Source organism: Neoarius graeffei, chromosome 18 (assembly GCF_027579695.1).
Source record: "Neoarius graeffei isolate fNeoGra1 chromosome 18, fNeoGra1.pri, whole genome shotgun sequence".
Taxonomy (NCBI): domain Eukaryota; kingdom Metazoa; phylum Chordata; class Actinopteri; order Siluriformes; family Ariidae; genus Neoarius; species Neoarius graeffei.
Genome location: NC_083586.1, coordinates 2,419,561 through 2,432,487, shown reverse-complemented (window position 1 = coordinate 2,432,487; position 12,927 = coordinate 2,419,561). Strand labels below are relative to the sequence as shown.

General features: G+C 48.5%; 1 protein-coding gene across 1 annotated transcript in view; it reads right to left on the bottom strand.

Annotated features, from left to right (window-relative positions):
* Positions 1 to 867: 867 nt before the first annotated feature.
* LOC132865860 (zinc finger protein 271-like) overlaps positions 868 to 12,927 on the bottom strand; it is a 53,756-nt gene continuing 41,696 nt past the window's right edge. The window contains exon 6 of the mRNA XM_060898351.1: positions 868 to 3,844. Coding sequence (XP_060754334.1) covers positions 1,719 to 3,844 — 2,126 coding nt within the window. The 3' untranslated portion in view covers positions 868 to 1,718. The remainder of the gene's footprint in view (positions 3,845 to 12,927) is intronic.

Sequence of the window (12,927 nt, the reverse complement as noted above, 5' to 3'; positions counted from 1 at the left end):
TAGCGACATACATTAGGATAAAGAACTTCAAGCATACTGAATTTTTTTTCAGGTTTTTGTGCAATTCCTAGATTATTATAAACAACTTTGATGCCTTCTCCTCAACCAGTGAGACGAGGTGGATGCATATAGTTGGACGAGCTTCAAGTGCTCCGTACTCATTTGGTTTGATCGACATTTCCATTAAACATTAAAATCCTGATCAGTAATAATTCCATGAACAATTAGTCTCATGCTGCAGTACTACACTGATGAGTGTTACAGTTAAATCATTATTTGTATGGTGGTAATTAATGACTACTTAAGAGCTAAAGAAAACATTAACAGTCATTTTAAACATCACTATAAGGTTACAGATTTTAAAACAGTCATAGAACACTGGTCTACAGCCAAAATGCTTCTGAAATAAATATAGTCAAACTTTACTAATTCTGGATCGCTGAGAACGAAAATGAAACTTAAAATTGTTCATTGGCTCGCTTTCAAGATTGGCTCTATGAATAAATCTATGAGTGGCTTTGGATAGTACTTACTTTTTTGGCAAAACAATGAATGATGCAAGCTGAAGCCGGTATTGCATCGTACATGACATTACGTTATTCTTAGAAGTCACTGCTGATGCATTCATAAGTCAACTGACATCACTCTGCTGAACAAATTGTCTTATATCAGCTCAAAAAAAAAAAAAAATTCATCCAGTGCTATGCACTCGAGATCAAGTCTTTGCTTGACAAGAGATGCTCCGTTTCATGAATACAAGAGACTAGCTGCCAAAAAATAAACAAATAAAAAACCACTGCATACACACAGAATAAGGACGAAACCTATTCAGTACTGATACATAATTGGTTTTAGCAATTTGGTTCATAATACATTTTATTTATATAAACTTTTTGCTGATTTTCTAGTGTTACATAAAGAGAACAGGTGAAATATCATGTAAACCGACCATAAACACATGAAGAGACCTAGTTTTACAATTTATATTTAAAACATTACGATCTAGGGCGGCACGGTGGTGTAGTGGTTAGCGCTGTCGCCTCACAGCAAGAAGGTCCTGGGTTCGAGCCCCGGGGCCGGCAAGGGCCTTTCTGTGTGGAGTTTGCATGTTCTCCCCGTGCCCGCGTGGGTTTCCTCCGGGTGCTCCGGTTTCCCCCACAGTCCAAAGACATGCAGGTTAGGTTAACTGGTGACTCTAAATTGAGCGTAGGTGTGAATGTGAGTGTGAATGGTTGTCTGTGTCTATGTGTCAGCCCTGTGATGACCTGGCGACTTGTCCAGGGTGAACCCCGCCTTTCGCCCGTAGTCAGCTGGGATAGGCTCCAGCTTGCCTGCGACCCTGTAGAAGGATAAAGCGGCTAGAGAGAATGAGATGAAACATTACGATCTACACAATGTACATAAGTATAAAATTTAAAATCTTAAATATCTTGGAAACCATAGCCAATCAGCTGATTAACTGTCACTTCTAATTCAACACACCAAATTTCATAATAGCCAATTTCATCTCTGAAGCAGACAACTTCTGAAAAATTGTTGACTAGTGTAACATGAAAAATAAAGTTCAAAGTACAGGTCATTTTCAGTCAAAACTGTAATAACCATATTTAATTTGACAACTTTAAATCATGCAATGTCTCTGAGTTAGTGCACTTGAAGGTCTTAAATGTAACTAAACAAGCAAACATCTTTCCACACTGTGAGCAGTGATACGGCTTCTATCCTGTGTGAATACGCTGGTGTATTTGGAAAAGACTCTGCTGAGTAAAACTCTTCCCACACTGTGAGCAGTGATACGGCTTCTCTCCTGTGTGAATGCGCTGGTGTGTTTGGAGAGCACTCTGCTGAGTAAAACTCTTCCCACACTGTGAGCAGTGATAGGGCTTCTCTCCTGTATGAATGCGCTGGTGTCGTTGGAGATCACTCTGCTGAGTAAAACTCTTTCCACACTGTGAGCAGTGATACGGCTTCTCTCCTGTGTGAATGCGCTGGTGTGTTTGGAGAGCACTCTGCTGAGTAAAACTCTTCCCACACTGTGAGCAGTGATACGGCTTCTCTCCTGTGTGAATGCGCTGGTGTCGTTGGAGATCATACTGACGAGTAAAACACTTCCCACACTGTGAGCAGTGATGCGGCTTCTCTCCTGTGTGAATGAGCTGGTGTGTTTGGAGAGCACTCTGCTGAGTAAAACTCTTCCCACACTGTGAGCAGTGATACGGCTTCTCTCCTGTGTGAATGCGCTGGTGTGTTTGGAGAGCAGTCTGCTGAGTAAAACTCTTCCCACACTGTGAGCAGTGATACGGCTTCTCTCCTGTGTGAATGCGCTGGTGTTGCTGGAGATGACTCTGATGAGTAAAACTCTTCCCACACTGTGAGCAGTGATACGGCTTCTCTCCTGTGTGAATGTGCTGGTGTATTTGGAGACAACTCTGACTAGTAAAACTCTTCCCACACTGTGAGCAGTGATACGGCTTCTCTCCTGTGTGAATGCGCTGGTGTTGCTGGAGATGACTCTGCGTCGTAAAACTCTTCCCACACTGTGAGCAGTGATACGGCTTCTCTCCTGTGTGAATGCGCTGGTGTGTTTGGAGAGCAGTCTGCTGAGTAAAACTCTTCCCACACTGTGAGCAGTGATATGGCTTCTGTCCTGTGTGAATGCGCTGGTGTGTTTGGAGAGCAGTCTGCTGAGTAAAACTCTTCCCACACTGTGAGCAGTGATACGGCTTCTCTCCTGTGTGAATGCGCTGGTGTTGTTGGAGATGACTCTGATGAGTAAAACTCTTCCCACACTGTGAGCAGTGATACGGCTTCTCTCCTGTGTGAATGTGCTGGTGTATTTGGAGATAACTCTGACTAGTAAAACTCTTCCCACACTGTGAGCAGTGATACGGCTTCTCTCCTGTGTGAATGCGCTGGTGGACTTGGAGATTACTCTGCGTCGTGAAACTCTTCCCACACTGTGAGCAGTGATACGGCTTCTCTCCTGTGTGAATGAGCTGGTGTGTTTGGAGAGCACTCTGCTGAGTAAAACTCTTCCCACACTGTGAGCAGTGATACGGCTTCTCTCCTGTGTGAATGCGCTGGTGTGTTTGGAGAGCAGTCTGCTGAGTAAAACTCTTCCCACACTGTGAGCAGTGATACGGCTTCTCTCCTGTGTGAATGCGCTGGTGTTGTTGGAGATGACTCTGATGAGTAAAACTCTTCCCACACTGTGAGCAGTGATATGGCTTCTCTCCTGTGTGAATGTGCTGGTGTATTTGGAGATGACTCTGACTAGTAAAACTCTTCCCACACTGTGAGCAGTGATGCGGCTTCTCTCCTGTGTGAATGCGCTGGTGGACTTGGAGATTACTCTGCGTCGTAAAACTCTTCCCACACTGTGAGCAGTGATACGGCTTCTCTCCTGCATGAATGCGCTGGTGTGTTTGGAGATGACTCTGACGAGTAAAACTCTTCCCACACTGTGAGCAGTGATGCGGCTTCTCTCCTGTGTGAATGCGCTGGTGTGTTTGGAGAGCATTCTGATGAGTAAAACTCTTTCCACACTGTGAGCAGTGATACGGCTTCTCTCCTGTGTGAATGCGCTGGTGTTGTTGGAGAGCACTCTGATGAGTAAAACTCTTCCCACACTGTGAGCAGTGATACGGCTTCTCTCCTGTGTGAATGCGCTGGTGTGTTTGGAGATTACTCTGCGTCGTAAAACTCTTCCCACACTGTGAGCAGTGATACAGCTTCTCTCCTGTGTGAATGCGCTGGTGTTGTTGGAGATGACGCTGACGAATAAAACTCTTCCCACACTGTGAGCAGTGATACGGTTTCTCTCCTGTGTGAATGCGCTGGTGTTCTGAAAGATCCAAAAATGGGCCTTATTTATTAAACTGGATATGGATAGATTTATTTGCAAATTGTTTCTGGTAGCATTTACACAAGCAAATATGTATTTTCTATCTGGATTTTTTTGTATGGATTAGGTTGTCAAGTTTAAAACACTTATTAATTTCAATTACACACTAATTTCATGAAATTAAGTTTTGTGGGATTTTGTGAAGCCCCATGATTCATATTAATGTAATTGATGAAAGCAAGCCAACATCCATAAATTAAGACATATAACAATAGTCATTTAATTTAAATGTAGGCGTATAAAAAAAAAAAGGGACACTGCATCGGTTCAGATGGCATTCAAGTAGGTCTGCAGCAGTAGGAATTTCCTTACTGCAGTATTTGAAGAATGCCACGGTGTGATTTGTAGTAATAAAGCAACCAAACCTCCATGTGTTTAATTGTTCGTTAATTCATCAGCCACCATTTGTTCCTTAACATGTTGAAGTTCTTCAGCTGCAAGAGTTTAAAGTCCATATCCTGGACCAATTTATTTATTAATTTTTTTATATATGAAAAGTATGTCCCTTTACACACTCATCCAGAAGGGTAATTTTGCACAAGACTATCTGTCGACAGCAGAAAAAAATAAAATAAAACGCGTCTGGAAAAATCCCAAGGGAGTCTGGAGCCAGATTCGTGACGTCACCTGCGGAAGCGCCAGCAGGCTGCAAGAGCTTGCACGGTTTCAGTGCACAGCCTGTGTAGACCAAGCGCTCCCATTTCTCTCTTTGGTCTTTTGGGAATTTTTTACCCACTAATCTCATCATGATTGGTGTTGCTACACCCTCATACGATACATCTGTTAACCATTTTAATAATTACGTGATAACGTTGAAGAAATTTGCAGAAAACCACCAGGTCGTTTTCTCATAAACAAACCAACGCTGACGTAGGATTCAGAGGGAGGCGTTCCGCATGCGACATCACGAAAATCAGTGTTTGACGGGAAATTCACATGCCAAGTTTTTCCAGAAGCGGACCGATTCGCCTCAAATGGCTTGATTTCAACTGAATTTTTCTGGTATTGCGCAAGGTAAAAAATTTCAGAGAATGCAGAATGGTATAGATATTTGACCCAAGTTTAATATAAAATAGGAGAATTACATTGACCTTGCTCCTGAATTTACCCGTGATATGCACTTTAAGAAGCTAAAATTTAACATAATTAAAAAGATAAGTTCTCCATGGGGCGGCACGGTGGTGTAGTGGTTAGCGCTGTCGCCTCACAGCAAGAAGGTCCTGGGTTCGAGCCCCGGGGCCGGCGAGGGCCTTTCTGTGTGGAGTTTGCATGTTCTCCCCGTGTCCGCGTGGGTTTCCTCCGGGTGCTCCGGTTTCCCCCACAGTCCAAAGACATGCAGGTTAGGTTAACTGGTGACTCTAAATTGACCGTAGGTGTGAATGTGAGTGTGAATGGTTGTCTGTGTCTATGTGTCAGCCCTGTGATGACCTGGCGACTTGTCCAGGGTGTACCCCGCCTTTCGCCCGTAGTCAGCTGGGATAGGCTCCAGCTTGCCTGCGACCCTGTAGAAGGATAAAGCGGCTAGAGATAATGAGATGAGATGAGTTCTCCATGGTATGACTCTTGTGGAATTATTGAATTCCATAAAAATACTAAAATTGTTATTGCTTGTTAAATTGCTTGACAATATAACCATCACATATGCTCCTGAAATAAAGCAAATGTGTTGCAATTGATTTGTATAATGGTTGATGGGTTTGACTGACATCTGCATTATCCAATTAACAACTTCGCTTGGTTCAGACACACTGCATGTGTGTTTTCAACTAATTTCTTTCCAGCCAGCTGGTTATATTGCACTGAAGGTATTATAATGACGCCCGCCCCCCCCAGTGTTTCTGTAATATGGGGAGGTCTGACATTATCCTATATTGTGTTTACTGTGACAGGGCATTCCCCCCCGATTTCTCCCCAATTTTCTCCCTAATTTAGCCATGGCCAATTCCCACCCATCAGACTCCTCTCCAGTATCACATAACAGCTACCAACCAGGGAGGGCTATCATGTGCTTCCTCCAAGACAAGAAACACCAGTTGACCACGTTTTACACATACAATGTCAGGGGGCTGCAAAGCACACTCGGACGAAAGCCCAATCCACTTACTTCCTATTAAATGTGCTCTCACACACCCATGACTGGCCAGTGTAACTGACAGGGCAGAGAAGAGACAGCATGCCATCTCTCCCTCCCAGAGAGCCCAGACAATTTTGCTCTCTTGAGCTCCCAACCACAGATGATTGTGGCGTCATCAGGATTTGAAAGTGGCAATATCTGGATGATGGGGAAGATGACGGGGACAACACTTTTCTGCTGTGCCACTCGGGATCCACAGGGCATGCATTTTACGCTACTTCTGGTTAAACTGGGCATGATGAATAAAACTACAACAATATCTTGTGGTTTACTATATACAGTGGTGCTTGAAAGTTTGTGAACCCTTTAGAATTTTCTATATTTCTGCATAAATAGGACCTAAAACATCATCAGATTTTCACACAAGTCCGAAAAGTAGATAAAGAGAACCCAGTTAAACAAATGAGACAAAAATATTATCCTTGGTCATTTATTTATTGAGGAAAGTGATCCAATATTACATATCTGTGAGTGGCAAAAGTATGTGAACCTCTAGGATTAGCAGTTAATTTGAAGGTGAAATTAGAGTCAGGTGCTTTCAATCAATGGGATGACAAATCAGGTGTGAGTGGGCACCCTGTTTTATTTTAAAAAAAAAGGGATATATTAAAGTCTGACCTTCACAACACGTTTGTGGAAGTGTATCATGGCACGAACAAAGGAGATTTCTGAGGACCTCAGAAAAAGCGTTGTTGATGCTCATCAGGCTGGAAAAGGTTACAAAACCGTCTCTAAAGAGTTTGGACTCCACCAATCCACAGTCAGACAGATTGTGTACAAGTAGAGGAAATTCAAGACCGTTGTTACCCTCCCCAGGAGTGATCAACCAACAGAGATCACTCCAAGAGCAAGGCGTGTAATAGTCGGCGAAGTCACAAAGGACCCCAGAGTAACTTCTAAGCAACTGAAGGCCTCTCTCACATCGGCTAATGTTACTGTTCATGAGTCCACCATCAGGAGAACACAGAACAACAATGGTGTGCATGGTAGGGCTGCAAGGAGAAAGCCACTGCTCTCCAAAAAGAACATTGCTGCTCGTCTGCAGTTTGCTAAAGATCATGTGGACAAGCCAGAAAGCTATTGGAAAAATGTTTTGTGGATGGATGAGACCAAAATAGAACTTTTTGGTTTGAATGAGAAGTGTTATGTTTGGAGAAAGGAAAACACTGCATTCCAGCATAAGAACCTTATCCCATCTGTGAAACATAGTGGTGGTACTATCATGGTTTGGGCCTGTTTTGATGCATCTGGGCCAGGACAGCTTGCCATCATTGATGGAACAATGAAATCTGAATTATACCAATGAATTCTAAAGGAAAATGTCAGGACATCTGTCCATGAACTGAATCTCAAGAGAAGGTGGGTCATACAGCAAGACAATGACCCTAAGCACACAAGTTGTTTTACCAAAGAATGGTTAAAGAAGAATAAAGTTAATGTTTTGGAATGGCCAAGTCAAAGTCCTGACCTTAATCCAATCAAAATGTTGTGGAAGGACCTGAAGCGAGCAGTTCATGTGAGGAAACCCACCAACATCCCAGAGTTGAAGCTGTTCTGTATGGAGGAATGGGCTAAAATTCCTCCAAGCCAGTGTGCAGGACTGATCAACAGTTACCGGAAATGTTTAGTTGCAGTTATTGCTGCACAAGGGGGTCACACCAGATACTGAAAGCAAAGGTTCACATATTTTTGCCACTTACAGATATGTAATTGTAATGGTTCAATATGTGTGGGTGGAGCACAGAGGACGGCAGGACAGAGATCAGGTGTAACAGAGGCTTTGTTGCCACACTTTTCAGTCTAACAATATATATATTTCCGACACACAGAGACACACACACCAGCGTCTCGTCCAGGGATGAGCTCCTCTGCTCTCGCTCTCCTTCCTTAAATAGGGCGCGGTCACTGGGAAGACACACACAAACACAGGTTAATTGCCGTCAGGTGTAGTGATTCTGCCACTTACCTTCCCTGACTCCGCCCTCCTGTCACAGACCGGCGCTTGACCACGCCCCTGCTGCCACATACCCCCACCGCCCGACTCAGGCCTGGCGGCCGTCCGGCCTGCAGAAGACTCCCCCTCCCCCCCCCTTGACGGGAGAGGAAGTCCGCCACGACCATCTGCGCCCCCGGCCTGTGGACCACCTTGAAATTGAAGGGTTGGAGTGCCAGATACCAACGGGTGATCCGCGCGTTGGCATCTTTCATGCGGTGGAGCCACTGGAGGGGCGCGTGGTCCGAACAGAGGGTGAAAGGGTGCCCCAGCAGGTAGTAACGGAGGGCGAGGACCGCCCACTTGATCGCCAGACACTCTTTCTCGATCGTGCTGTAGCGCCCCTCACGCACTGACAGCTTCCTGCTAATGTACAGGACGGGGCAGTCCTCCCCCTCCACCTACAGGCACAAAACCGCCCCCAGCCCTCTGTCCGACGCATCGGTCTGCAACACAAAGGGGAGAGAAAAGTCAGGGGAGTGTAAAAGTGGCCCCCCACACAGTGCAGCCTTCACTTCAGAAAAAGCCCACTGGCATTGCTCCGTCCACTGGACCGGATCTGGTGCCCCCTTTTTAGTGAGGTCAGTCAGCGGGCTGGTGATGTCCGAATAATTAGGTATAAACCTACGGTAATAGCCAGCCAGCCCCAGGAACTGTCTCACCCCCTTTTTGGTCTTGGGCCTCGGGCAGGCCGCAATCGCTGCCGTCTTATTAATTTGGGGACGCACCTGCCCGTTGCCCAAGTGGAAGCCCAGATACCATACTTCCACCCGCCCAATCGCACACTTCTTTGGGTTGGCTGTGAGCCCCGCGCGTCTCAGCGACCTAAGGACGGCCCTCAGATGTTCGAGGTGCCTCTGCCAGTCATTACTATAGATGATAATATCATCCAGATAGGTGGCCGCATAAGTGTCGTGAGGGAGGAGGACTCTGTCCATTAGCCGCTGAAACGTAGCGGGCGGCCCAAACAGCCCAAACGGAAGTGTGACGAATTGGTGTAAACCAAACGGTGTGGAAAAGGCCGTTTTCTCTCGGGATAGTGGAGTCAAGGGGATCTGCCAATATCCCTTCGTCAAATCCAGCGTCGAATAAAAGTGAGCAGTGCCGAGTTGATCGAGCAACTCATCAATACGAGGCACCGGGTACGCATCGAATTTAGACACCGCATTGACTTTTCTATAGTCCACACAGAACCGGACCGACCCGTCGGCCTTGGGTACCAAGACCACCGGGCTGCTCCAGTCACTGTGGGACTCCTCGACGATGCCCATTTTGAGCATGGTCTCAAGTTCTTCCCGAACCACCTTTTTTTTGTGTTCGGGTAACCTGTAAGGGCAGCTACGCACTACTACCCCCGGGGGCGTCTCTATGTGGTGCTCTATGAGGTTGGTGCAACCGGGCAGGGGCGAGAACACATCCGAAAACTCGGTCTGCAACTGGGCGACCTCCATGAGTTGGGTCGGGGAGAGGTGGTCTCCACAGGGGACCGGAGAGGTGCGTGATGCCAATGCCCTCTTTTGAACCTCCGGTCCCAGCTCTGCCTTCTCCGGAACCACCGACACCAACGCCACGGGGACCTCCTCATTCCAGAATTTAAGCAGGTTGAGGTGGTAAATTTGTAGCGCCCCACCCCTGTCCGTTCGTCTCACCTCATAGTCGACGTCCCCGACTCGCCGTGTGACCTCAAAGGGCCCTTGCCACTTGGCGATCAATTTGGAGCTCGAAGTGGGCAACAGTACGAGTACTTTATCTCCCTGAGTGAACTCCCTAAGGCCTTGTTGTACAGGCGGGCTTGCCGTTCCTGGGCCTGCCGCAAATTCTCCTGAGTTAGGTGGGTGAGTGTGTGGAGTTTTGCGCACAGGTCCATAACGTATTGAATTTCGTTCTTGCTTTGTGAAGGTCCCTCCTCCCAATTTTCCTGCAGCACATCTAGGATGTCGTGTGGCTTACGCCCATATAATAATTTGAACAGGGAGAACCCCGTGGAGGCTTGGGGAACCTCTCGCACTGAGAACAACAAGGGCTTGAGCCACTTATCCCAATCACGTGCGTCCTCACTTACGAATTTTTTAATGATATTTTTGAGGGTGCGATTGAACCGTTCCACTAAACCGTCCGTTTGTGGGTGATACACACTGGTGCGGATCGGCTTAATCCCCAATAACCCATACAGTTCGCGCAGTGTCCGTGACATGAATGTAGTGCCTTGATCAGTCAGAATCTCTTTCAGGATTCCGACTCGGGAGATAACGCGGAAGAGTGCCTCTGCAATTCTGCGTGCTGAGATATTGCGCAGAGGCACTGCTTCCGGGTATCGCGTTGCATAGTCCACCAGAACTAATATAAAGCGGTACCCTCGTGCTGACCGATCTAATGGCCCGACGAGATCCATCCCAATTCTCTCAAACGGGGTCTCGATCAATGGAAGAGGGCGCAAAGGCGCTTTTGGAATTGCCGCTGGATTTACTAACTGGCATTCGCGGCATGCCGTACACCACCTACGAACATCGCCACGAATCCCCGGCCAATAGAATCGGGCCATTATTGGGGCTAGTGTCTTATCCTGCCCTAAGTTTCCAGCCATGGGATTAAAGTGAGCCGCCTGGAATACCAATTCCCGGCGGCTCTTCGGAATCAAAAGCTGCGTGACTCGCTCTTTAGTTTGAGTGTCCTGCGTCACTCAGTATAATCTATCCTTCATAATTGCGAAGTAGGGGAAGGACGGGGTGGCGTTCGGCTGGAGCGTTTGACCATCGATTACTCTCACTTGGTCAAACGCATGTCGCAGAGTCTCATCTCACGATTGTTCTAATGGGAAATCCGCGAGGGATTCCCCAATAGAGAGAGGAGGAGCCGGCGGCTCCTCACTCTGACGCGGAGATGATGTAGACGGCTCTGTGACAGCTGCTCCCGCCAAAGCGACACCGGGACCTCCCCCTGTCAAATGGCAGGACCCACTCTTTACTAAGCGTGTCATTAACCCCCGAAATCCCGGCCAATCAGTCCCCAAAATTAAAGAGTGGGTAAGGCGAGGATTAACCGCCGCCTTCACTATAAATTTTTCCCCTCTGAAAAAAATGTGGATCGACACCAAAGGGTAGCTGTGAACACCCCCTGTGCTCCTCCCAATGCCTCGTTTTGCACCAGGCTTTGGCGAATTGAGGTCTGATTGCAACCCGAATCCACCAACTCCTGATATGTAGCCCCTTGGATACTCACCGGTATGCGATACGCTCCGGCCCGATCGAGGGCGGCCTCTGGCGCGTCGGCGATCCGAACCACCGCACCCACTTCCATTGCCGTGCACTGTTGTTGAAGGTGGCCCAGCTCCCCGCAGCGCCAGCAAACCGGCCTGGGCTTTCCCTCTGCACCGGTGTTCTGGGGCTCACTCACCTGAGGCGGGGGAGAGACAGACACAGAAGGGAGAAACGGGAGGGCACCACGGGTGCGGCAGGCCGGCTGGGGTGGCGCCGGCCCCCGTCTCCGCGGTGGGGGAATGGGGCGAGGATGGGACGCAGAAGGAGGGGGGGGGGAGAGAGAGAGAGAGAGAGAGAGAGAGAAGAGTAGACACCGTCTTCTGTCCTGCCGCCAGAACAGCCGCCAAATGATCCTCCGCCAGCTCGACTGCCTGATCCAGCGACGCCGGGCGGTGGCACTGGACCCACTTCGCGGTTCCTGCGGGTAAGCGAGGGATGAACTGTTCCAGCACCACCAGGTCGATGATTCCCTCGGCGTCGCAGTCGTCGGCCCTCAGCCACCGCCAGCAGGCGTCCTGGAGCTGCTGGCCGAACGCGAACGGCCGGCCGACTTCCTCCAAGCGCGGAAGCGCTGGCGCTGTTGCTCTGGAGTGCGCCCCATGCACTGGAGGACGGCCCGGCGGAGGTCCGTGTAGGCCAGCCGGCGGTCGGCGGGGAGCTGTAGCGCGGCCAGCTGTGCCTCTCCTGTTAGGAGGGGGAGGAGGCGCGCCGCGCGCTGCTCCATCGGCCACTCCGAGGCTTCTGCGACCTGTTCGAATAGCGTGATGAACGCCTCGGGGTCGTCCTGCGGGCCCATCTTGGTGACGCTGAGGGGAGACGGGCCAGCGGCCGGAACGCTGGTGGACCCCGCCGACGCGAGGAGGTGCCGGAACGCCTCGCGGTCTTCCTGCTGGGCCAGCACCAGGGCTTCGAAGCGCCGCTCTTGTTCCTTCCGGAGGGTGACGAGCGCCTGGTGCTGGCTTTGCTGGGCCGTGGCGAGGGCGTGGACCAGGTCGGCGAACGGGGAGGACTCCATGGGGCTGATCGGTTGGTGCTCCACTCTGGATCCCGGGTTTCAGCACCACTGTAATGGTTCAATATGTGTGGGTGGAGCACAGAGGACGGCAGGACAGAGTTCAGGTGTAACAGAGGCTTTATTGCCACACTTTTCAGTCTAACAATCTATATATTTCCGACACACAGAGACACACACACACACACCAGCGTCTCGTCCAGGGATGAGCTCCTCTGCTCCTGCCCTCCCTCCTTAAATAGGGCGCGGTCACTGGGAAGACACACACAAACAGGTTAATTGCCGTCAGGTGTAGTGATTCTGCCACTTACCTTCCCTGACTCTGCCCTCCTGTCACAGACCGGCGCTTGACCACGCCCCTGCTGCCACAGTAATATTGGATCATTTTCCTCAATAAATAAATGACCAAGTATAATATTTTGTCTTATTTGTTTAACTGGGTTCTCTTTATCTACTTTTAGGACTTGGGTGAAAATCTGATGATGTTTTAGGTCATATTTATGCAGAAATATAGAAAATTCTAAAGGGTTCACAAACTTTCAAGCACCAGTGTAGTCAGTTTTGCAATAGCAAGATATGCAGTGGGCGGACTTCACGTATCTCAAAGGAAGCTGATAGACTTCCCCC